Source organism: Schistocerca nitens, chromosome 4, assembly GCF_023898315.1.
Source record: "Schistocerca nitens isolate TAMUIC-IGC-003100 chromosome 4, iqSchNite1.1, whole genome shotgun sequence".
In the NCBI taxonomy this organism is placed as follows: domain Eukaryota; kingdom Metazoa; phylum Arthropoda; class Insecta; order Orthoptera; family Acrididae; genus Schistocerca; species Schistocerca nitens.
In genome coordinates, this window is record NC_064617.1 from 400,142,088 (window position 1) to 400,168,700 (window position 26,613).

The window sequence follows — 26,613 nt, forward strand, 5'->3', positions numbered from 1 at the left end:
ATTACTACAAGAATGTTGTGAATAAGAACATTCGACGTATTTCATCCCATACCGAGAAAAACAACCCTTGTTGCAGTTCCTGGTAGACATGAACTAATGGTTTTGTACGCTGTGCAACTCTGGAAAATTGTTGTGTACAGTTTTCCTGTCAGTTCTGAATCAACTGTGCATCATGAACTTTAGGGACAGTTGTCCCAAAGAACTGGCACGGGGAGTGGGGTGGTTGTTGAGTCAAAATGTTTTGGAGTCTTCATTTTAGGTTGTACACAAGTGACCTGGCAAATATGAGTCGAATTGGTCGGCCATGTCTGAGGGTTGTTGGATGAAGAGGTTGGCATTGGGGAGGAATTCGTGGTGGGCTGTATTGAACCATTCACAAGAGTGATAGCAAAATGAAAGGGGTAGTGGTGATGGTGGTGGTGGTGGTGGTGGTGGAGAATATTGAACTTTCTCTAATATTGAGGAAGCACATCATTTGCTGCCAACTGGGTTTCACTGAAAAGAATGAATGTGTGCACTTTGTTCTTGATGTCTGGGATGCCTGCTTCCAAATCTATAGATTCCTCAACACTTCAACAGCTCACCATTCCCAGTGAGGGTAGACGCTCTGATCACTAGGAAAGCCCAAGGAACAGGTATATGACTGCATTTCCTTAGGGAGTTGAATTTCGTTTCCTCATTTGCTCAGTCATCTAAAATTGGCCAAGGTGGAGCACATGTGCTTACACTATGCACAGATTATAGTCATGCCAATGGAAACAACGAATGGAGGATGCACAGAAATAGAAACTCACTTCCCAGATTTGTAAATTTTACGAGACCCAAGGCAGACACGAGGTCACTAAGTGGCACACATACTGAAATAAAAGCACACCATCAAATACTTGACACTTTCTGGATGGTTTGTTTCAGTGCTCACCAAGAGCCAACAATGCCATTGTGGAATGAAACCTTGGGCCGCATATCTACCTATCTTGTTATTAATTGGCAATGTACACAATTTTTTGTGTTTGTTACTAAGCAGGAAAATTAGACTCTTCAGAACCTCTTAAGGCTTGTTCACGGTTTTGGATTCGGTTGTCAGTTGCTTGATGTATATTTTTATAAAACGTGGCTGAGAAGGCAGGCCGCACGAATAGTTGACTTGAGCCGCAGTTTCTTTACTCCAAAAATCGCTTTTCACAAACAGGAAGTCATTACGATCGCCAATACACAGCGCCTAAGTAGTTACGGGCGCCAACATGCACAAAGTTATGATAAGAGTGTTTATCTAACTCTTAGACTCACTTGGAAATTGTGATGCAATCCGTAATTAAGGTACGTAACACTAAGATGATGCAAGAGCATGAAAGCAACAGTGACACCAGTCCTACCGCTACGCAGTGCGGGAATCTATTAAAAGACCAATTCGGTTCACGACACCCGATACCAAATGAGGGTTGCCTATCTAATGGTTTCCAGGGGCAACAAAACCCTGGTTTATTACTCAACGGCCGCAAATACCGAGACTGTATTCAACTAGTGTTTGATAATGAGAGAACTTAGCGACAACCAATCAAGTTTAAACATAGCTTAAAACTTTTAAGCTACCTCGCTTACATGCTTAAACTCGCATGTTTAAAACATAACCTCACTCGTAGTTTACAACATTAACTCAATTGTAAAGTCATCAGACGTCTGATGCTGCTTTATACGTGGGAGTTCGATTCCTGTAAAGAATCTCGGTTTACTGGTAAAGTCTAAACAATATACAAGCGGGGCAAGGCAAGCGGGGACGAAGAAAATGTTTAGTCGCTGATAGTGCTTAAGCACTCGCTAAGCACGCGAGCGAAAGTGCGTCCTAGCGTCTGCAAACAAGACATTGCGTAATACTGACGAGCAGCCACCGTTCATCCTGGCCGAGAACTTCTCTAAAGAGAGTGACGTAGCAAACAACTCCCAGGCCCTATCTCTTGCGTCAGCTATGCGTTAGCCAAAACATCCCACTTATCTCTTGACTAGTTCACACATTCTCAAGTTCAAGCATGCTCTTTAGATTTTTGATTAAACATACTTTGTACGTAATTGTCACGAAGAAGTTGATTTTCATATATTTCGTTCAGTTTATTCACGTGTCCTGACACATTTACCTTTTCTGTCGCAAAAAAAAAAAAAAAAAGAAAAAAAGAAAAAAATCCTTGCGTCAGCAATAAGAGTTCGTAGACCAGCCACCAAAAGATTGTTTTTCTGTATACAATAATTTACCAACAGCCGTATGTATTGTAGAAATTGATTTTATGAACTTCTTATATGCTACCAGTTTCGGTTTGCAAACCGCCCCAGTCTGTGTCGCCTGGCCACCAAGAGCTGTTGCATAGCGATTCGATTCACGGATCCAGTTATATGGCTCCTTCTGTGTATAGCGATTTTACGACTATGACGTGTGGGGCCTGAAGATGGCATCAGTGTAACGCCGAAACTGGTAGCATATAATAAGTTCATAAAATAAATGTCTACAATACATACGGCTGTTGGTAAATTATTGTATGAAGAAATATATGCCAGCCGTTGTCCACAGTCCATAATGGATCAACAGAGACCAAAGGATTGTGTCAATAAATAAATAAAAAAGGCTGCTGTGTCTTAAGTTCTAGGTTTAGGTCACTGTGGGAAGAGGAGCGGGGATGATTTCAGTAGCTAAATGCGATCTCTCAGAATTATTTAACGAGCATTCCAGTAAAAAAAATTAGTAGGTCCGATTCGTAGACAGTCAAGTAGCAACCTCTACCTCGATTGCGTCTGTTTTAGTGACGTTCGTTAGTAATTTCGTCTTCATTCTGCCTTCCTTATCAGTCATCACATTTTCTTGCATCCTGAACACGACTGAGTGATATGACAATCAATGCGACCAACACTTGCAGGATCTGATGCAGTTGACAAAATGATATTAGTCTAAAGTGTCACACTATCTCTAGTTTTGTTTTGTACCGTTAATGTCTTTTAGACGTATGGCTGTACCTTAGATTTTAGCCCGAACTTCCTCTAATACAAAATTAGAGTAACTTTCAGGCCGCCTTCTGCGAGTTCTAACAAGGGAACCTCCCCATCGCACCCCCCTCAGATTTAGTTATAAGTTGGCACAGTGGATAGGCCTTGATAAACTGAACACAGATCAATTGAGAAAACAGGAAGAAGTTGTGTGGAACTGTGAAAAAATAAGCAAAATATACAAACTGAGTAGTCCATGGGCCACATAAGCAACATAATGGACAATATGAGCTTAGGAGCGCCGTGGTCCCGTGGTAGCGTGAGCAGCTGCAGAACGAGAGGTGCTTCGTTCAAGTCTTCCCTCGACTGAAAATTTTACTTTCTTTATTTTTGCATAGTTATTATCTGTCCGTTCGTTCATTGACATCTCTGTTCACTGTAATAAGTTTAGTGTCTGTGTTTTGCGACCGCATCGCAAAACCGTGCGATTAGTAGACGAAAGGACGTGCCTCTCCAATGGGAACAGAAAACATTTGATCGCAAGGTCATTGGTCAACCGATTCCTCCACAGGAAAACACATCTGATATATTCTATACGACACTGGTGACGGCATGTGCGTCACATGACAGGAATATGTTGTCGACCCACCTAACTTGTACACTTGGCGAATGGGTAAAAAGATTCTTCTACCTTGCCTGATTTAGGTTTTCTTGTGGATGTGATAATCACTCCCAAAAAGTGATGAAAACATAAGAGTTTGTCACATAAACTGAAAATAAAAAATTAAACTTTTCATTCGATGGAAGATTTGAACCAAGGACCTTTCATTCCGCAGCTGCTCACGTTACCACGAGACCACGGCGCTCCTGCGTTCCCATCGTCCTTAATGTTGCCTATGTTCCCTTGAACTACTCAGTTTGTATATTTTGCTTATTTTTTCACAGTTCCACACAACTTGTTCCTGTTTTCGCAATTGATCTTTGTTCAGTTTTTCAAGGCCTATCCACTGTGCCAACTTATAACTAAATCTGAGGGGGGTGCGATGGGGAGGTTCCCTTGTAAGAGTTTCAATGGATCCCTCATAAAAATCTGTTGGATCAATCCATTTCCTCCTCCTTCCCCTCTTCCTCTTCTTTCATCATCATCATCATCATCATCATCATCATCATCATCATCATCATCATCCTCCTACTCCTTCATTTCCTCCAGCCTAAAAATGCAGAATGTATTGTGCGATTTCACTGTCTTTCCTACCCAGACTATTTCCGTCGTATCCGCAGCTGCCATGTTTCGTTTGCATTAACTATAGTCACGAATGCAATTACTGAAAGCTGCCACAAAGAGGGATGAAGGCTGTTCTAGAACAGTTTGTGTTTCACATACGAAATAAATAATGTACGGTACAAAACTGATGAATCTATCAGTACACGTTGCAACGGTTATTAAAGTGAGAAGTGTAGCACGTTAGCATGGTTACTATGGCGAATTAATATTATTTCACAAACAAACTACATTACAAACATTTGATAGCATGCAAACTTAACGACTCTGACTTCTCACTATTGCTGAAATGACCTGCAGAAAAACTGTAAAAAATTAGTTTCATTAAATACAACAAAAAGCTTTAACTTAGAGAACGTTTTAATGATGTGCCAGGGTATGTTACTTTACAATGTGGCCTTGAGCCGACTTTTCGTAATATACTGTACATTCCATTGGCTAAGAACGATGTCCGACATAAGAAGCGGCATGGCATTAGTCTCTTGCAGATGAGCGGAGAAAAACTGTCAGCTGACCAGACTTAAGTTTCTCAGTTTATTCAAGATTTATATGCCAAAATCGATGAATTAGGCCTTACGTGCGAACTCCCAATAAAACTTCTGTATTGGATGAAATAAAAAATTTCAGGAAGGAAACCTCAAAAAGACTATCACGTTAATGGTGTGTGCAAATGCCGCTAGAGGCCGCATGTTAAAACTCTTTGCTGTGGGCAAATCGAAGCCCCCCATGGGAATTTAAAACACAGAAGTCGTATCTATTCCAGCGACGTACGAAAGCCAAAGCTGAGCAAGGATAACTAATGAAGTTTTTCTTTCGGTTGGCTTTCCAACCATGTTGTACAAAAAGTCAAAGAAAGCTCAAAGAGAAAAACCTCTAACTGTTCGCAACAACGGCTCTGTTATTAGTTCAATATGGCGGTCTGAAACATTTCATTACCGAGTACAAAATTAGCGCAGCGGCACGTTCTCCCAAGAAGAGGTTTTAATCGGGCAGCGCTCAGTGTGTTTCATCACAGCGTAATGCTACTATGATCGACATCAGCAGTCTATCAATATTGTTTAGCATTACCAACCTCAGTCATGAGAAACGCGATCTACGAAGCCTTATTTCTTACTTATAAGAAACGTTTCATATTTAAAGTCGTATGGCCGCTATTAAAAGTTAAATTTGGTTATCATACAGTCATGCACGGGATGAAGCGGAAACGCTGTTTTACAGTGGATAATTATGATCATTTAGGTGCACTTCTACTTCCATTTCCAGTGGATACCGACGAATCTCTTAAAAACTAACATTTCCAATTTTCGAAATAAACATTATTTACAAAAAACCGTGAGTACTCTTTTCCCAGACTTATTAGACCTGCAGGATTGGAGATGCTCGTAGAGAAGGAAAGAGAACAGTCTTAATTGAAGGAACATAGATTCTGAAGTGTCGGAGCAGTTCTAGTTGAATTTACGCACGATATGTCAAACTCGGGTTTGGGAAATCTTGGCCAGTCCCCCATCGCGGAAGAACGTAGACCATCGCCGTAAGTTGCACATACGGTGCAAATGTCCAACGTACCAAAAACGGGAGATGCTTTTACATCGAAACGTCTTTCTTCAAACAACGTTCCATCTTTCTCTTGTCCATATTTTATACATACATGACACAATAACTCAGGAAATGACGCCCGCAGAGAAATACCAGCTCCTTCCAGAATTAAAATGTTAATTCAATAGTAAGAAAGATATCTCCCATACTCAGATAACGCTGTTATGACTGCTTGCGCACACACAACGTTTATGTTTATGATGATTGAGACTGGAATTTTGTGGAGCACAACAGCGCTGTTTATAATGACTTTATTAAGCTATCAAAAAAATGGCTCAGATCACTATGGGACTTAACATCTGAGGTCATCAGTCCCCTAGAACTACTTAAAGCTAACTAACCTAAGGACATCACACACATGCATGTCCGAGGTAGGACTCGAACCTGCGACCGTAGCGGTTGCGCGGTTCCAACCGCTCGGCCACTAGGCCGGCATTAAACTATAAGGTGATAACACTGCTAAGATAGGATCATAGTTAAACGTATTTTAACTGACCCATTTACGCCCAACCATGCCATATTCAAATTTATTCACTGCTTGCAAACATATGGTTACAATTTTATACTGTTGACTGGAGAAATACCAATACAAGAAATGTGAATGACTATTTATAGAGAAAATAAGTCAGCCCCAGTGAAATGCAATATGTCTTTTTTCCCCCTCTTCATTGAGTTTCGATTCCCCCCGAAGTGGGCGGGCTGGCAGCAGCTTACAAGGGGAGGCCGCCAATTGTGAAATTCAGATTCGATTCATACTGCGCATAATAAAAGCTCATGGCCAGAGGTGTAATGTGGCAAAGCACCAAGATGCACTTCTCAGCCGTTGCCGAGAAAATCGACAGTTAAAAGAAACTGTTGCGGTGAAATACTCTCTACGATTAATAATTTTCTACAGCGTCGTGGTGCAGCGGTAAGCGCTCGGGTTCGTAATCCGAAGGTCGCCGGATCGAACCTCGCGCCATGCAGCTTTTTTTTAGTATTTGTTTTTTGTAATTCAAATATATATATATATATATATATATATATATATATATATATATATATATATATATATATTTCCCGGCAATCAGTTGCAACAATTACGCATATAATAAGTTGTTGAAAGTCGTTTGTCGTGGAAAAACTGGCGACTTCCAACATCATTATGTTTTCCGCAAACAAAGTTGTATTTCACAAATGTTATTAATTGTCTTCATAATGTTAACCACGTGTAGTTAACGGAAGACGTAGAAACGATATTCCGAAAAGAATACGGATAGCGTAAGTCAAACGTTCGAATTAGAATAGAGACCCCACGAACACAAATTTGCTGTGGCAGGTATGAAATATAAGCTCCCTTACTCGGTCGTTACACTTGAAGGACAGATGTTGAATGGGCCGAAACGAGCCGCCGCATAACAGCGTAGTTGCCTGCTAACTTCGAAAGAAGATAGATGCGGTCCCTAGCGCAACTTATAACATCGTCGAAAATCAGTGCGGACGGGAGAGCTTTGATACACCCTGTTAAACAAACGGAAAAATGGAGGCGGTACAATTGGAGAGCGATTCCCCTTCACCAACAACCATAAGCAATTCATTAAAAGATTATATATATATCTAATAATAAAAAAATTGCATGGCGCGAGATTCGATCCGGCGACCTTCGGATTACGAACCCGAGCGCTTACCGCTGCGCCACGACGCTGCAGAAAACCAATAATCGTAGAGAGTATTTCAGCGCAACGGTTTCTTTTAACTGTCGATTTTCTCGGCAACGGCTGAGAAGTGCATCTTGGTGCTTTGCCACATTACACCTCTGGCCATGAGCTTTTATTATGCGCAGTATGAATCGAATCTGAATTTCACAATTGGCCGGCCTCCCCTTGTTAGTATCCCGCTATTCAGCCTACAGACTGTTTTAAAAAGATGTAGATAATAAAGAATAAGAACAGGCGATAAAATCGGAGACTTAAATGGTAGGGCGAAAAAAAAAACCGTGGAACTTAAAAACATAGAACAAAGGGATGATGATGCTAATAAAATACATAGAAGCAGACAGGTAAAATAATAGACAATTAAAAAAACACGGCGACAGTCTGTTTTCTGTTCGTGAAAGACATAAAATTCACAACCAGCGGCAGCATGGTTTCTGTTCGCAACACTTTGGAAAGACGAACAACAAGGAACATTCACTTGAAACACTGCACCAAAAGGTTGGCAAATATGACAGACCACAGCCGAGGGCAGGTGGAGGGAAACTGAACAGATGATGGGGAAAGAAAAAAAGGGAGGGGGGGGGGGAGGAAGGAGACGAAAAACGATGGGGGGGGGGCGGGGGAGGGGGGGGGGAAGGATCCGATGGAGGATGTGTCTTAAACTGGAACAATACATATATCTACCCATACAATAAACGGCAGACGAGACTGTAAACCAGTAGCTGCCCTCTTTCGACACAATCTGTCGAACAGACTCCGGAACTGGCGGGTACTCCTTCCAGGGTAGTGATCGATGTAAATCAGAGCATGCCCTCTTCGTGAAAAGCGCCGTGTCCTCTGGGTGGCCGAAAGGGGAACCACCACAAATCAGCATCTACTCTACCTTCCACTCATTTGATCCTGCAATCAACTGCGTATAAAAACACAATCTGCACCCAGCTGCTTCAAATATAGCCCTGAATCTAAGCATGCTACAGCACAGCAGACGCCACCGGACTATCAGTGGTCTGGTATTTCCCGGCTGCGACAAAACAGCACTTATACTTTGGAAGATGTATGGAAAGTTTTCTGTATTATTTTTTCGTTCATGCTTCTTTTTATACCGATTAAACGCTCACTTGGGCAAATTTGTATCTGCTGCCGACTCATTTTCATTTGGCACCGAGCAGTGGAGTAAAAAAAGTTAGAAGTAGGGTCTTGCTCTGGTAGCAGCAGTAGCGAGTGGACGCAAGCCAGAAGCGAGCTCGCACTTTTCATTTTGCTCAGCACAGTGGCGAGTTGACAAAAATGTTGATGTCTCGTACATTATTTCAAATGTCACCTGAAACTTGATGGAATTACACGTTAAAGAGAATGATCAGCAACCACAAAACAGAAACGAAGTGTGAAGAGCAGACTGCTGATTTGAAAAGATGGACGATTCCAGATACGAGGGAGAAACGTTTTTTTTTTATTATTATATGGTAGTGGCCAAAGGAGTTCTGGATATTCTGTAATATTCTCGCTGCTACTTATCTGAGCATGATCAGTTTACGTGACGAGTGAGTAAGCATGTGAGTGAGTGAGTGAGTGAGAATTTCACGGCACGTTTAGATCTGGCTTGCTCCAGCGTCTTCAAGTGTACCAAACGAAAACAAATCCTTTTAGTTAGCAAACATTCAGGCAATAACACAAAGCAGTCTCACTTCGAAGGAAAGAAAGAATGAATGAAGATTTGTTCTTAATCCAGTCTACGACGAGGTCACTGAAGATGGAACGTACAGCCAGATATGACAGCGATGAGAAAGAAAACCTTTAAACTACATATTCACGCCTATGTGTAACGGCGTGGCAAGCTGAAGGCATGTGCTTTATACTATTCCAGATGGTTATAGTATTTGATATATTTGACAGCTACCAACTCGTCTCTCTCTCTCTCTCTCTCTCTCTCTCTCTCTCTCTCTCTCTCTCTGTGTATATTTCAAGACTGTTCAGCTACAGAATTCAGTTATTTTTGACGCATATATTCTGAAGTGTATCACTTTATAATGGTCCCTAAAAAAAATATGGTGTATCACAAATTTTTGACATTAAGTTCACCACAGGTTAACCTCTCAAAAATATCCCAGTTTTCACCTTATTCGATTTAGATTACCCAAAGAAACTTTTTTTTTAATTTTTTCCCCTTCCTCTAGTTTTATTTCAAATGTGCGTGAATTCCTAAGGGACCAAACTGCTGAGATCATCGGTCGCTACACTAATTAAACTATCTTATGCTAAGAATAACACACACACCCATGCCCGAGGGAGGACTCGAACCTCCGCCGGGACCAACCGCAAAATCCATGACGGCAGCGCCTAAGACCGCTCGGCTAATCCCGCTCGGCAATAAGGCAAACTTTTGTTTATATTGGGTAATATTTTTCAGTCAGGGGTAGCAGCTAGTCTTATGGATGCGTCTTGGTTAACTCGACGTAGCAGAGGTCTGGAGGTGTGGTTTCTACAGAGTTCAGCTCTTATGCAAGCTTACGGTCTTCCAAGAGACTCAGCTAGCTGGGCCTAGGGGAGTCTTAACCACACTTCACATGATTTTCACACTTCGCTGCTTAGGTTGCAAGTGCTGCTCTGAGATGAAGAGGAATTCATGGCGGGTCGCATCATATCAGTCAGAAGACTGATGACTAAAACGATGAAGGATAATCAACAGTGTGATTGAGCCTTTACCGTCGAATCCCTGACTCTGTATACCTCTCTTATCCTTCGATGCGTTACGAATCGACAGTTAATGTTAATGTTTTGATACTCAATGTTACAGGTACTCTTTAGTTTCTGGCAATGGCAGTTCAATTCGGTGTGGTAAATGCATACTAAATATGTATTGCCGCGCTTAGAATCGGCGACAAGTGCTACCACCTAATCAGAATCACACTAACACGCGTAACCTGTGGTTTTAATTTCTGTTGCTAAAAATTCCCTTGCTTGCTAACAGTGTTTGTCTGATAAAATGAGTTATTTGCTAGTTTTGTTTTAGGTCCATTCCGACGTTTTTCGCAGCTGTCAAAAACAAACGCAACAGGTATCAAAACAACGACTGACCCTGTTGCCCTAGTAATTATTGAGAGCCTGTCTGTTTGGGAAGGTTCAGCCTCATCACTAAATATCATCATATTTCTGACAGAAAAAATTGCAATATTGTGGTTGAACTTCTAGCAGGTAAACGCAACATTAAAGTGAGACAGCAATTCAACTCATCTTTCTATCAGAGCCAAAGAGCAGTAGAGGGAAAAAATCATCTTTCCCTCTGACCTCGAGATATCACTATCTTCTGCTACGACACAATATCTACCTCAGAACGTTCACACCCAAGTGTTCAGGAAAATCTTCTCACTTGTGCACATCCATACGCCCAAGTATCTGTCGTGCTCTGTGAGACCTATTGCTTTCATAATGTTCCCACATACACTAAAATACGGTTGTTCCCACTTCTTTTTCCATTCATTTACAGCGTCGACCATTCACCGGTTTCAAAAAATGTACGTCCTGCTCGCTTAAATAGCGAAATTTCCGTCTCCGGTGCAAATGTGAAATTCTGGTGTTAGAATTCGTGAAACTCTTTCTCGTTTAACCCAATTCTCGATAAACAGAACGGGCTTGAGATAGCACAAAATTTTAGATAAAATTCTGTTGGGTAGTAATGACAACGACTTTATTTTTTAGTTATCAGCGATTGCATTTCAACGCACTAACATTTTTCAATTTCTAGGCCACAGTAACGAACGCTTTACTTCACTTGGACTACATTTCAGTGTCACTTCATCGAACGAACCACTGCGCTCCCCGATCATATTACCTACACACGCCGACAGCTCCGCGAACAGGGACATACAATGGCGGAAAATATGCAAAGCCAAAAAATAACGAATGTAGAGTAATGAAATTCCGGGAATACATTTGTCTAGGTAACACATTTAACTGATTAAAACTGCGAGATCACAGGTTAATGTAAGCGCAAGATAGGCCACTGCAAATGTGAAATTTTGGTACATTAATAAACGGTGTAACCGCCGGGATGTTGAATGCAAGCAGGCAAACGTGCAGGCATTGTGTTGGACAGGTGCCGGAGGTCAGTTTGTGGCATAGAGTTCCATGCCTGTTGCACTTGGTTGGTCAATACAGGGACGGTTAATGCTGTTTGCGGATGACGTTGGAGTTGTCGTCCGATGATGTCCCACATGTGCTCGACTGGAGACCGATCTGGCGATCCAGCAGTCCAAGGCAACATGTCGACACTGAGTAGAACATCTTGGGTTACAACAGCGGCATGTGGGCGAGCGTTATCCTGTTGGAAAACACCTCCTGGAAAGCTGTTCGTGAAGTGCAGCAGAATAGAACGAATCACCAGACTGACGTACAAATTGGCAGCCAGGGTGTGAGGAATAACCACGAGAGTATTCCTGCTGTCATACCAAATCTAACCCTAGACCACAACTCCAGGTGTAGGTCCAGTGTGTCTAGCACTCACAGCAGACAGGTTGGCTGTAAGCCCTCAACTGGCCGCCTCCTAACCAACACAAGGCCATCACTGGGACCTAGGCAGAACCATCTTTCATCACAAAACACAATAGACCTCCACCCTGCACTCCAATGAGCTTTCGCTTGTCACCACAGAAGTCTCAAATGGCGGGGGTCTGGCTCAGAGCTGTCTTCGAAGTACCGGTAGCCAATTTGTAACAGTTTATTGTGTCACTTTGGCGCCAACTGCTGCTCAAATTGCTGCTGCAGATGCAGTACGATGCGCCAGAGCCATACGCCGAAAACGATGGTCTTACCTTTCTGTGGTGCCACGTGGCCGTGCGGAACGCTGCCTTTTGGCGACATTACATTGTCGTGATCACCGCTGCCAGCAATCACGTACAATGGCTACATTCCTGCCAACTCTTTCTGCAATATCGTAGAAGGAATACCCAGCTTCTCGTAGCCCTATTACATGAATTCCTCCTACCTCAGTGAGTTGTTGATAATGGCGTCTTTGTCGCATTAGAACATTCATTTACATCAACAACAAAAAATGGTTCAAATAGCTCTAAGCACTATGGGACCTAACATCTGAGGTCATCAGTCCCCTAGACTTTAGAACTACTTAGACCTAACTAACCCAAGGAGATCACACACATCCATGCCCGAGGCAGGATTCGAACCTGCGACCGCAGCAGAAGCGCCTAGAACCGCTCGGCCACCGCGGCCGGCCATTAACATCAATTCATCATATCTAATCTCAAAGGTAACTAACGCTCACGACCGTTACATCATGTGTTTAGAGTAAACCTGATTGGCATCCTAATATGGCGCTATTAGTGCCACTCTTATGCGACTAGCGCGAAATTTTAATAGACATCATTCAGATTCAGATACATGCCTACCATACTTCGTTTATGTCGCACAAATGCTTCTTGGTGTTGCGATTTTTCTTGTCGTCAGAGTATTTGTTACTTTTACTACCACTATTTCTAGTTCTTAAATTATTATTTGTACAGAAACCAGATGGCAGTTATAAGAGTCGCGGGACATGAAAGGGAAGCAGTGGTTGGGAAGGGAGTGAGACAGGGTTGTAGCCTCTCCCCGATGTTATTCAATCTGTATATTGAGCAAGCAGTAAAGGAAACAAAACAAAAATTCGGAGTAGGTATTAAAATCCATGGAGAAGAAAAAAAAACTTTGAGGTTCGCCGATGACATTGTAATTCTGTCGGAGACAGCAAAGGACATGGAACAGCAGCTGAACGGAATGGACAGTGTCTTGACAGGAGGATATAAGATGAACATCAACAAAAGCAAAACGAGGATAATGGAACGTAGTCGAGTTAACTCGGGTGATGCTGAGGGAATTAGATTAGGGAATGAGACACTTAAATTGGTAAGCAAAATAACTGATGATGGTCGAAGTAGAGAGGATATAAAATGTAAACTGACAATGGCAAGGAAAGCGTTTCTGAAGAAGAGAAATTTGTTAACATCGAGTATAGATTTAAGTGTCAGGAAGTCTTTTCTGAGAGCATTTGTATGGAGTGTAGTCATGTATGAAAGTGAAACATGGACGATAAATAGTTTGGACAAGAAGAGAATAGAAGCTTTCGAAATGTGGTGCTACAGAAGAATGCTGAAGATTAGGTGGGTAGAACATATAACTAATGAGGAGGTATTGAATAGAATTGGGGAGAAGAGAAATTTGTGGCACAACTTGACTAGAAGAAGGGATAGGTTGGTAGGACTCTCAGGCATCAAGGGATCACCAATTTAGTATTGGAGGGCAGAGTGGAGGGTAAAAATCGTAGAGGGAGACCAAGAGATGAATACACTGAGCAGGTTCAGAAGGATGTAGGTTGCTGTAGGTACTGGGAGATGAAGAAGCTTGCACAACATAGAGTAACATGGAGAACTGCATCAAACCAGTCTCAGGACTGAAGACCACAACAACAAATTACTATTCTTCCTGTGGAGTTTTAATATTATACTTACGATCATAAAAATGCACCTCAGCTAGTGCCAGGCGTCCTGGTCGTATAGGAGTGTGTCTTACCTGTCCCTGAGCCTGAAGACACCGTCGCGAGCGGACGCCAGCTCGGCAATCCCCCTCTCCGTGCAGTCGGCCTCCTTGAGGCTGATGCCGCGGCCGGACTTGAGCGGGTAGATGGTGATTGCGGACAGCTTGCCCACGCTCTTCCACTTTCGGGGCGGTTGCTGGCGCCTGCGCCGCTGCGTCACCCACGCCGCCCCCAGCGCCGCCACGCACGCCACGCAGAGCGCCAACCAGGGGGCGACGCCGCCTCTCACCGCCGGCAGGGGCAGAGCCATGCTGCCAACAACGGAGCAAATCAGCCTCAACGTACAGCCGAGAGCTGTTAGACAGTGCCCGGATGGTGAATATTGTGTTCCACAGATTTTGCTATGTACACCTGTGCAAGGCAGTCTTGCGTATTATGCACGACTCCCAGCTTGTAACTGCGCTTCCAGTCACAAATAATTGGAATCCGCCGAGTTTGCCGCGTCCTAATTGAAACAAAGCAGTCAGCGACAGAGTATGCACCACAACTAGAGTTGTTAAACTAGCTTAGGCTACTGGGGACTGTCATAAATAAGTGTAGACTACTGCAATTTTGCTAGTAGCTTTGATCAGTTAAGATCACAGCCGCGTTACTTATACATTAGGAACCTTGAATACCCATCGGGTGCTACCCAACTTCGATCACTTTGCCTGTGTTTGTGATCAGTGTCTTACTCGATTACCCTACCAAACGGTAAGCAGTGAAACGTCTAGAATCTGGCAGAACAGACAGTGTCGCGTAGCCTACGAGATATATAAACATCATTTATAGCGAAATTGAAATTGTCAATATTCAATTAAAGTTTTATTCGAAAATTGTTGATTTGCTACGTGAAACAGAGATGTTTTGGTAAATACAAAAAAAAAAAAAAGATTTATCATAAAGCGCTAAAATAGCCATTTCCTGAATAAAAAATTAAAAACCCACAAAACTTATCAAACATCGCTTCAGTCCTTCCTTGAGCGTATTAAACACAATTCTGTTATTCATGAACAACTTTCGCACCTATCAATAACAGGGAACTATTACCTTTTTACATGATTAACATTCTACTGGGTATAAGAAACAACAATAATACGAGGGTTGCCCAGAAAGCAATGCACCGCATTTTTTTTTCTCACCAGAAAACAATGATACGAATGCGAAACAATACGTATATATTATTTGAAGTCTCCTGAGTGAGCGCGCCAAGTTTCCGTCACTTCCGACAGATAGCGTAGCTCCAGGGCAGTTTCAAAATGGCGTCTGTAGGTGATATTTTAATTAAATTACAAGGTGAAAGGATATCAATGATACGATTCGCTGATGACATTGCTATCCTAAGTGAAAGTGAAGAAGAATTAAATGATCTGCTGAACGGGATGAACAGTCTAATGAGTACACAGTATGGTTTGAGAGTAAATCGGAGAAAGACGAAGGTAATGAGAAGTAGTAGAAATGAAAACAGCGAAAACCTTAACATCAGGATTGATGGTCACGAAGTCAATGAAGTTAAGGAATTCCGCTACCTAGGCAGTAACATAACCTATGACGGACGGAGCAAGGAGGACATCAAAAGCAGACTCGCTATGGCAAGAAAGGCATTTCTGGCCAAGAGAAGTCTACTAATATCAAATGCCGACCTTAATTTGAGGAAGAAATTTCTGAGGATGTACGTCTGGAGTACAGCATTGTATGGTAGTGAAACATGGACTGTGGGAAAACCGGAACAGAAGAGAATCGAAGCATTTGAGATGTGGTGCTATAGACGAATGTTGAAAATTAGGTGAACTGATAAGGTAAGGAATGAGGAGGTTCTACGCAGAATCGGAGAGGAAAGGAATATGTGGAAAACACTGATAAGGAGAAGAGACAGGATGATAGGACATCTGCTAAGACATGAGGGAATGACTTCCATGGTACTAGAGGGAGCTGTAGAGGGCAAAAACTGTAGAGGAAGAGAGAGATTGGAATACGTCAAGTAAATAATTGAGGACGTAGGTTGCAAGTGCTTCTCTGAGATGAAGCGGTTAGCACAGGAAAGGAATTCGTGGCGGGCCGCTTCAAACCAGTCAGTAGACTGATGACCAAAAAAAAAAAAGGTGATATACGTTACAAGCAACGTGCAGTCATTGAATTTCTCACTGCAGAGAAAGAAACTTTGGGGCATATTCACAAATGCATGTGCAAAGTCTATGGAGCATCTGCTGTCGACAGAAGTACAATTAGTCGCTAGGCACGGAGGGTGAAGATATCAGAAGACAGTTCGGCGGAGCTCCACGATTTGCAGCGGTCGGGGAAAACATCCTGTCACACCTGACAGCCCTGACCTAGCCCCCTCGGACTTCCACTTGTTTCGGCCATTAAAGGATGCTATTCGTGGAAGAAGCCATTTTGTGGACGATGAGGTGGTGATCCACAAGTGAACCACTGGCTCCGCCACCAAGACAAGGACTGGTACCGACAGAGCATACACGCCCTTGTTTCACGCTGGAGGAAGACCACAGAATGGGATGGAGATTACATGGAAAAATAGGGTGTGTAGATAAAACACCTTTTTTTCGAGTGTGTAATTGTCGTATGTTCAATAAAGAATTATTGAAGAAAAAAATGTGGTGCATTACTTTCTGGGCAATCCTTCGTAAATTTTTTTTACGCCTGTGCTTGTAAACATTTTCAATTGGCGACAAGTCTGGTGAGGCGGGCCAGGGCAAAAGGCTGACATTCTGTGACACCACACAGGCACGTGTTCGTGCAGTAACATGCGGTTGTCCATTGGCTTCCTGAAAAAATGGCGTCTGGAGTGTTGCGCAGAAAGGGTATGACTATGGGTCCTAGATGTCATTCACGTAGGTCATAGTGCCCTGGACACGCACCAGCTGTGTGCCTAGAGTTGGCGCTGCATGTCTTGTGCGAATGCAGTCACTAAGATGCCACTCCCCCTGTCTGTGGTGAACCAAACAGCGGCAATCATTTTCAAACACACAGAACTTGGATTCTGTCCGAAAACACTATCTGATGCGATAGCTGACCACAGTGACGTCGTTGCATACACCATTGTCACCTAGCACGTTTCTGCACGTTCGTCAAAGGTAGGCGAGAACTGCCGTGCCGTAATAAACGGCGAGATTGTCAACCCTGATAAGTTTACGGTATGTTACACTGTTCCCACAGTGCACAGAGCCGAGGAGGACGCAGATCTGTCCTGTAATGCTATTAGAGTGAGGTGTCTATCTTCTCAGGTGGTGGTGGTGATGGTCTGGGTGGTGCGATCTGACCCATGTCGTCGTGTTTTACGGCCCTCAGTGAACCATTCTGCACACACCCGTTGCACTGCCAAAACGCTTGGTCCTGCACGAGCAGCAATTTTTTGGATAGATGTATCACATTCTCTCATGCCCATAATGCGTCCTCTTTCAAACTCAGGAGTAGGTCCTCTGGTCCAACTGCACCCGTCACTGACTAGAAATTGTTACGTTCACTATCCAGAAAATTGCTGCTCGTGCAGGACCAAGCGTTTTGGCAGTGCAACGGGTGTGTGCAGAATGGTTCACTGAGGGCCGTAAAACACGACGACATGGGTCAGATCGCACCACCCAGACCACCACCAGTCATTGAAAGTCCCTTGCAGAAACAATGAGTCGTGCTGCTTCTATAGCCGTCCATTATTGTGAAATTCGTTGCACTATGTCAGGTAAAAGGAGTTCTGACACGATTTTAGGAGGTATCTCACGACTTCTGTGACCTCAGGGTAGGGCGCAAGGTATTGCAAACAAACCACTGGGACTGAAGTGTTAGTTACAGTTTGTGATTATTGTATTATTAAAAGAGATTGTTGGTTACTTGGGGGGGGGGGGCGCATCAGTTCCTCAGCCCTGGGACAGTTCGTCTGGCGTTAGTAAAGTTCGCCAGAAATGTGTTCCGACTACGAAAGTACACAGGAGCGGTAAAATCGAGGCACTGAAGGCAATACTTGATGCCAGAACTAACAAATAATTTACACATACGTAAGAGCAGATGAGGTGTCTTCCAGTGCTCAATCCATGGCGACAGAAACCCCACGCGCGTCCTATGCCTGCCAACCCGATTAAGAGTGAAGACAACTGTTAGTAAAGAATGCCTTCTAGTTGGATGTCCTTGGGGCTCTAGATGTGACGAAACCTGTCCCACCCTAGAGCCACTATAGTGGCGTTTAAGAGTACCCACTATTCAACAGAGTGCTGCTCTTAAAACGCAAAATAGGTTGCAGCAGAGAAAGATGTAAACCGCTTCTACTAGCAATTAAGACACGAGTAAAATATGAATGAAAGAGGGAGCTACAAAAATGGATAGGGTCGAGCGCCCCCAGACCTACCACGTAGCAGGAGACGTTGTTCCAACACCAACCACTGCTCACTGAGTCACTGCAAATTAAAACGTGGTAAAGAGAGATTTTTAATAAAATGTAGGGCTCTCTTAATGGCTATCAGCTCCGCCATAGGAACATTGCCTGTTCCCGAGAACAAATGTTGCTCCTGACAAGAGGGAGACGCAACAGCATATCCCTTCCTATCCATGGTTTCAGGGCCACTAGTGTAAATAATGGCAGCACCCTCATACTCTTGGAGATTTGAAAGCAATAGGCGCTAAAAGGTTGTGGCTGCAAATGAAACTTTGGGGCCCTGGAATAGATTGGTCCTAATTTGTGGCCTGGATACCAACCACATATGGCGGGGTCGAGAGGGGAGGATTGTGGGAAAACAGAGATGTTAATACTAAGAAGGCTCGGTAGAGGTTCCCGCAGAGGGTCACAAGGTGCATTCCAACTGCCAACTGATAATCCCAGCCAAGGGCAGGTGCCAGGGTGTCTATGCCCCTCAGGCTCAAGGAAGCAGAGAGCATTAAGTTCCTGCATGCAGCTAGGCTTTAGTTGTCAAATATGGGGCATCAAATTGTCACTTTTATCAGAGGCCCTAAAAACGGGCTGTGGAACATCCTACAAGTGCTGGATACCGAAGAACACTTCTGGGTCAGGATGGACTCTGGTATTATGACAGCAATTCATGACTTGCACTTCGAAAGAGAATTAGAAACCTTGGGAAAGGATCCAAGCAGAGGCACTTCAGATGGCACTTTACAGCTGGCTGGCATCAGCCGACAATACTGAGTGGGAAGCTTTATGAAATGCAAAAGTCGTTGACATATAGTTCAGGAATTACCGGTGACCCAATAGAAGCCACTAGCCTACTGATGGTGGTAAGGAAGAGGGTGACACTCAGCACAGAAACTTGTGAGATACTTTCTCTTGGACCCGTGGAGAGCAGAGTGAAGTACCAGTTGTAACACAGAACACTCGGTGGGTTAAAAACTGACAAAAAACTCGCTAGGGAGCCTCAGAAGCCCCAATCGTGGAGGGTAAATAAAATGCGATGTTGTGTGCATAATTTGGTCAGAAAACTGCAACAAGGTGTTGCAATTTAGAGAAAGCCGGTTAGTCTGCTGTTTCCAACCTAACTAGGTGGTCAGTTGCGGATCGTCCCTCCCAGAAACCATACTAATAGAGGGACAAGACGATCCAGAGATTCGAGAACACATCATAATCTGTTGGCAATCATCCTTACAAGCAATGCAGAACACGTTGGTTGGGATAATCAATGGGTAGCTGTCGATTGACATTAGATTGTTGCCTGGCTTGATAATTGGGAAAATGTTATTATGTCGCCAATGTGAAGGGAAGACACCTCTGAGGCAAGTAAAGTAAAATATCCTGAGCAGATGTACCCTTTGAGCAAGATTAACACGTTGGATTATCTGATTACGAATTGAATCAGGGCCTGGGGCTGAAATGTAGGACAAGGCAAGAGCCTGAAGCATTTCCAATCAGTGAAAGGTCCATTACATAACTCAGCTTGGCAGGGACGGGGTGAGATATAGGAGGGATGTACTCAACTTGTCATTTTGTGTTAGAGAGGTAGCTGGGTAAGAAGAGAATGCTGACAATGTTGGAAAGTTGGTCGCGTTGTACTCCGAGATAACTGTAAAGGACGAGACCCAGAACAGTTTTTGATGTTTGGCACCCTAAAAGGCTATGGGTTTCGGCCCACACCTGGGTGGAAGTAGTGTATATTCTCAAGGAGGACACATAGCGCTTTCAGCATTCCTTCTTACAGCACATAATTAAATATTGAGCCTTAGTGCAGACTCATTTAAAAGTGAGGAGGGTGGACCATGCAGGATGCCACTCGAGACATTGCAGGGCCCTACAATGATACTGAGTAACAGCTGCAACGTCTTTGGTCCACCAAGGGACTGGCTGGCAGCAGAACATGCCTTTAGAAAGACAAACAGCAGTGGGGGTGATAGCGTTAGAGACGTTTCCCACTACCTCGTCGAAGCCATCTGACAGCGGGGGTGGAGGTGGCAGCTGACATACATAACTGTCAACTGGCTCTTTGATAAACCATCGTGATAATTGTTCGTTGAACGTTAAGAAGGAAGCGACAGAATGACCGAGAAGTGATCACTGACACGAAGACCACTGTGGAGCAACCAATGTAGCGAAGTCAGGAACTGGGGGAAGAGATCATAAGATCTATAGCCAAAATAAAGCAATGAGCGGCGCTGAAATTGGTAGAAACGCCATCATCGAGGCCACACAGATCAAGATAGGAAAGAAGCTGATTTATCAGATGGCCCCTACCGGACCAAGTGTTACTTCCCCACAAGGGGTGGTCCACACTGAAAACCCCAAAGTAGGAGAAAAAGAGAGATTAGGCAGCTGTTGGATTAAGGTGGTTATCTCAAAGGAAGTAAGTGCTCTGGCTGGAGGCAAGTAAATGTTAAAATGTAACATATGGTGATCGCTGGGATTTGTATTATCATCACTATTGCTTCTAGTGTTGTGAAGAGGGAAATCACTCAGTGACGACATCTATGTGAATCAGTGTACTGAACACTCCAGTTGCTTTCCTTGTCCCAGTAAGATACCAATGGAATACACAATAACCACGAAGCTTTGGAGACTTGTCATCAGTGAAGTGAGTATCTTGATGGGCAATATAAACTGCAGAGTAAAAGGGAATTAGTTGGAGTTCAGGCTGATGATAATAGTATCCATTATAGTTGGTGCACTGGTTAGCTGTGAATGGGCCATGAGGAGTGATCAAGTCCCAGGACCACTGTCACCAGTACAGGAGGGGCAACATCAACGAATGATGGTACAGAATCCGATGGTGTAGGGGGACCTGACACCTCCACAGTCATTGGAGCAGCTTTCTCCTCCTCCTCCTCCTCCTCCTCCTCCTCCTCCTCCTCCTCTTTCGCGAGTTTTGGTTGTCAAGATTCTTGCAAGAACTTATCCACTGTAAGCATGGGGGCAGATGAGTTAGCAGCACTGGGACCCATAGGCTACAGTAGCTTCTCCAACTGGGTGTTGAAGTGATTCTCAAAGATGGTGTGGTGGGGACCACAAGACTGGAGGGTGGTGATACGTCTGTTTTGGAAAAAACAGTGTTTGGAGAGGGGGGGAGGGGGGTAGATAGCAGTTACTTTTACGTAATTGGTCACCAAGCATACAGATGCAGGAATTCATTTTTTTATTGCCTCAGTGTATAACAGGTAGTCAAGTGATTATATTCTTGTCTTTTCTTTTTTTTAATACTGAGCAAACCAGTGAATGTGGAGGTTACCATTGACTACAGTCGACACACAAAGGCGGTTGTTCACAAGGCTTACATTCGTCTACATTTTCCGCATTTTGGATCTGCCATGCAGCGGGATGACATATGGCCAAAGCTTAAAACATTGGAAACACCTCATGGACGGTGAAACATACGGTTTAACATCATACCTGTACACCAGAACTAACTTTTTTTCTGGGATGACATTCCCTTTAAAGCATAAGATGAAAGTGCCTTTATCAGTTTCCTTATCCTTGGGATTTATGTATTTATTTATTCATTTACTGCATGTGTCAGACAAAATGTGCAACTCCCTATTCGAGATTAGATAGTACTTCCTCTTCTATCTGGAGTGAAGGTCTCTGAATATGGTGCAAGGAGTTTTCTTTCAAAGTTTTATGTGGGGCAACAGTCATTCGTATGCCACCCAGTCATCACATACCCGAAGAGCTTGAGACTGTGTAGCAGTGGAGGCCTTAATCAATAGTGATACACCGCGCATTTTTCTCAATCTGTCAACTTCTTCAAATTTGTCTTCTATGAGCTTCACAAAATACAATGGTTTTGTCGTCGTGAAAGTACCTCCTTATGTTCTACTACACACAAGGTAATGAGTAAGTTGTTTCACTTCCAGTAGTTCGATTTGTCCTTCCCCTGGTGTAGTCACGGTGGGGAAAGCAGTAAGATTGTAGCTGTCCATACTGAAATCTAACCTGTCTGTTGAGACGGTCAAATCAGAATGTCCATTGTGTCGGCTCAATCTGAAACGTTTCGTGTGAGTAACGACCGGCATGCTGCCGTCTACACTGATCACTGGCTCTCCCGGTAGCCTCAGCGAAGGGCATCTGACACGACGGCCACTGCAAGAAGTCCAGATGCCCTATGGAAGATAAGCATTTACTTCTTGGCACGCGTGAGGAGCTAGCAGCTCAGTCATCAGGCGGCTCTACCAAAAGGGTTATACAGGTACTGACCCAACCCCATTGGATTGGCTTCGTGCGTACAGAATCCTACGCAGTTGCTGTACTTAAAGGATCGTAACACTACAGGCAGTAGGCACTATTTAAGGTGTTCGTCACCAGTCGATGCACACAACAGAAAAAAATTTGAAAATGGATTTCAAACTTAGAAGGGAACCAAAATTACTTCTGCTGGAAAGTGACGTATGGGAAATGAATGAAGATGCCGGTGAAAGAAAGTAGAGCCTAGGGAAATAGCTTGGTCAACATAGAAGGCTGTCACCATGAGAAAGAAAGAGAAGTAAGGATAGGCATTGATGGGAGACAGTAGCACAAGAAAGGAAGCAAATGTTGCATTACGTTGAGGCCTCGCGCTCGCCATGCACTTATGAAAGCGTCGTAAGCGACAGTGCTGCCTACTTTTGAGTGCTTCATGTTCCTGTAAGTTCGGATCTTTACCAGATACTTGTGGTCCTCATTACGTGTATGCTCCCCCAACCCAGTCAGTTAAACAATTACAAGACTGACTTATAATTGGTGGTTGCAGCGAGATGGAAGAAACGCAAAGAGGAAAACGAGTACATGTGATCCAGGCGCACTGTCGTTAAATATTCCGATCTACGTGCCTGTATTTTAGCTGCATATGCGGCTGTGTCTTGAGAAACATATTTTTTGTAACTCCGCCAACCCCTGTGGTCGCTTAGAGGGTAATCTTGATAATTTCTGACAAGGACGCTTTGGACAAGCGCCACCGTTAAGCGGGTTAAGTGTACTCGACGAAGATCCGCTACTTCCCTAATGCCGTTGTCGTCTTACGTCCAAAGACTGGTTTCTCGTCTATCTCCGTCTCTGCGTAACTATTGCAACCTATGCACTTTTGAACTCTGCTCACTGTGGCCATCCTTGGTCTCCCTCTACAACTATTATCCCGCTACACTCCATCCATTACCAAATTAACTACTTGATGCCTCACGATGTGTTTTATCACCCTATCTCTTCCTGTAGTAAAGTTGTATCACACAGCTCCTCCCTCCCCTTTTCGATTCATTGCCTGTTCATTAGTTAAATGATCTACCATCTAATCTTCAGCATTCTAGAACACCAGATTTCAAAAGCTTCTATTCTCTTTTTGTCCACATTGTTTATCGCCCATGTTTCTCTGCCACATAACGCTAAACTCCAATACTTTCACAAAAGACATCCCAATAGTTACAATTATATTTCGTGATAACATATTTCCCTTTTCTGCGAAGTTTTACCTGCTACAGCCAGTCTGCATTTATACGCTTTTCACTTTTCTTGTCAGCCGTATTGCTGTCCAAATAATAATAATAATAATAATAATAACAGTCATCTCATACTTTTAGTTGTCATCTCCTAACCTAGTTCCTTGGCATTAACCAGTTTAATTCAGCTACACTTCCTTATACCACCACTTGGTCCCTGATACTACAGGGCCATATGTTACTGGGCCAATTAGACCGCTGGAAAACATACTTGCATAGGTTGCTTTCTAATAGTCATTACACATTGTGTAGTTATTTTAGCTGACTACTCTCGCAAAAGGAACTCAAAACGTATGTACAATTAATGAGTAAACTAAAATGAATTAATTGCAATGTAATGAAAAAGTGGGGACATACATGAAAAACGCCCTTCGAAAAAAATTTCTTTTGCTTATATTATTTTGTTAATCAACAGAACATACAAGGTACAACTAGCCTTGAATTATATCACAAACTATACTGGAAGAGAGAATTAAAAGTAATCCCGACGTTACTGAATCAGTTTGTAGCAATTCTGTCTTCCCAGAACACAAAAGTGTGAATATGTTGATAAACACAGGGGTGAAGTGATTTATTATGGTAGTGTTTCTACTTTCGTGTGATTTAATTTCAGTACTGTTGTAGGTATTGTGAACAATTGCATCCACAACTGCTCTTGGTGGGAAATTAAAGCATAAAGCTACTACAACGAGGGCTTTTCCTGAATTTCCCGTTAATTATGATAGCCTGTCTATCAGCAAACCGATAACCCCTGGCCTGTTCACGTGGACATACGATAGGACTGTCACTAGAGGACAACCGCGACAGGGCTGAACAACACCAGTTATCGACAGGAAACAGCTAGCGAATGGAACTCTGGCCATCGTAGAAGTAATTGCCCACTGACAGAAGCACGTGCTGCTAATCCTGGAAATCCCGACCGAGTTGTGTCTCTGAGGGAATTTATTTGGTGGACAGACGTGGTGGCGCCAAGATGATGTAGTGCAAGCCATGAAATTGTAGCATCACAACCCCCCCCCCCCTCCCTCCAATGAACCAAATCATCATCGTGACACACTGCTTAATGGCAAGTCGGTTCACCTTTGGAATGCAATACAGGAGCGATTCTGTGTACGATGCATTCGACAAGTCCTTGGTAGGTTTCCCGGTGTATGTAGCGCCAGAGGTCTACGCACAGGTCGAGACGCTCCCGCAAGTTGAAGGGCCGGTGGTTTGAGTGAGTAGAACTGATGCCTAATAGCGCCCCTGATGTGTTCCACTGGGGCCACATCAGGCAAATTTCGTAGTCTAGAGATCATCGCGAGTTCACTATTATGCTCCTCAAACCACTGCATCCCGATTCTGACCTTGTGACACCGACAGTTATCTTGCAGGAAGACATCAAGCATGAAGAGATCTCACAGAAATGTTCATATAATCCGTATCTGTAATGGTGCCTTCTGTTACTACCACAGATCCTACGGAAGCCCAAGTGAATATCTTTCCCTCACCTGTTTGCCTCCGCAGTGCGGTGCATATTTCGAGCATCCATTTGCCCGATGACGCGTATTAGGATATGGCCACCGACATGTTGAAACAAGAATCCCAACAGCCGACACGTCTCCATTGATGCACGATCTAGTCTCAATTATCCCGTGCCCACTACAGTCGTAATTGTAGATATCATTGGGTCAACACGCAAAGACGTAGGAATCGTCTGCTGCGGATTCCCATTCAACTACGTGTGCTAAACGGCGTGTTCCAAAACACTTAAGCCGGCACCGGCTTTGTTCTGTGTAGTCGTATCTCCCACAGATCGCCGCATATCCCGCTTTACAGAGCGAGTAGGTCTCCGACATCCACGTTCTGTGATGAGGCTTCCAACAGCCTGTCTGTCCGTGGTATCATCGTCCTTCAACCACAGTAGTTACCTGACAGGTGACCAACTTCGCCGTTTCCTAAATGCTCATTTCCAGGTGGCGGGGCACAACAATGTGGCCTTTGCCAAATTCGCTTATGTCTATTTCCCATTCGCGGACCGTATCGCCACTATAATGATTCTTCAGTCGCCAGTGCTGCCATTATCTACGTTCTTTACAACGTTATGTGCCCGCAACGCCACTCATCATTGTACAATGAAAAAACCAATGACAATACGCCACAGGGGAAAAAAGATACCAAGGGTAGGGAGTACTTCGTGAGACAGTTCTATTTGGTTGTAGCTTTGGAGAAGATACATGGCGAGACAAGCTCTTCGGTTACAGACTCGTAAAAGTCAATATGCTTCACTAACTGCTTCTGTTCCGATGTTGTAATTTTGCCAATGTCTGCCTATGGCGTCTGTCGACACTACACTGCTGACAGCATTACGGTTCCCATACCGAGGTAAAAAAGAACCTGTAATTTCAAATAAACATAGCTGCAAAGAGAATGCACCCTGAAAGACTCTTGCTCTTTGGGCATTTGGTTATTTTTGTTTCGTTTTTTCCACAAATTTGATTGCAAAGATTTTGTCGTGCCACTCAAAAATGGTTCAAATGGCTCTAAGCACTATAGGACTTAACATCTGAGGTCATAAGTCCCGTACACTTAGAACTACTTAAACCTAACTAACCTAAGGACATCACACATGT

The 26,613-nt window shown here is 43.5% G+C and overlaps 1 protein-coding gene across 1 annotated transcript in view; it reads right to left on the reverse strand.

Moving 5' to 3' along the window:
* LOC126253628 (mitochondrial amidoxime-reducing component 1) overlaps nt 1-26,613 on the reverse strand; it is a 124,537-nt gene that overhangs the window by 30,617 nt on the left and 67,307 nt on the right. The window contains exon 2 of the mRNA XM_049955108.1: nt 14,095-14,370. Within this exon, the coding sequence (XP_049811065.1) occupies nt 14,095-14,369 (275 nt within the window). The 5' untranslated portion in view covers nt 14,370. The remainder of the gene's footprint in view (nt 1-14,094; nt 14,371-26,613) is intronic.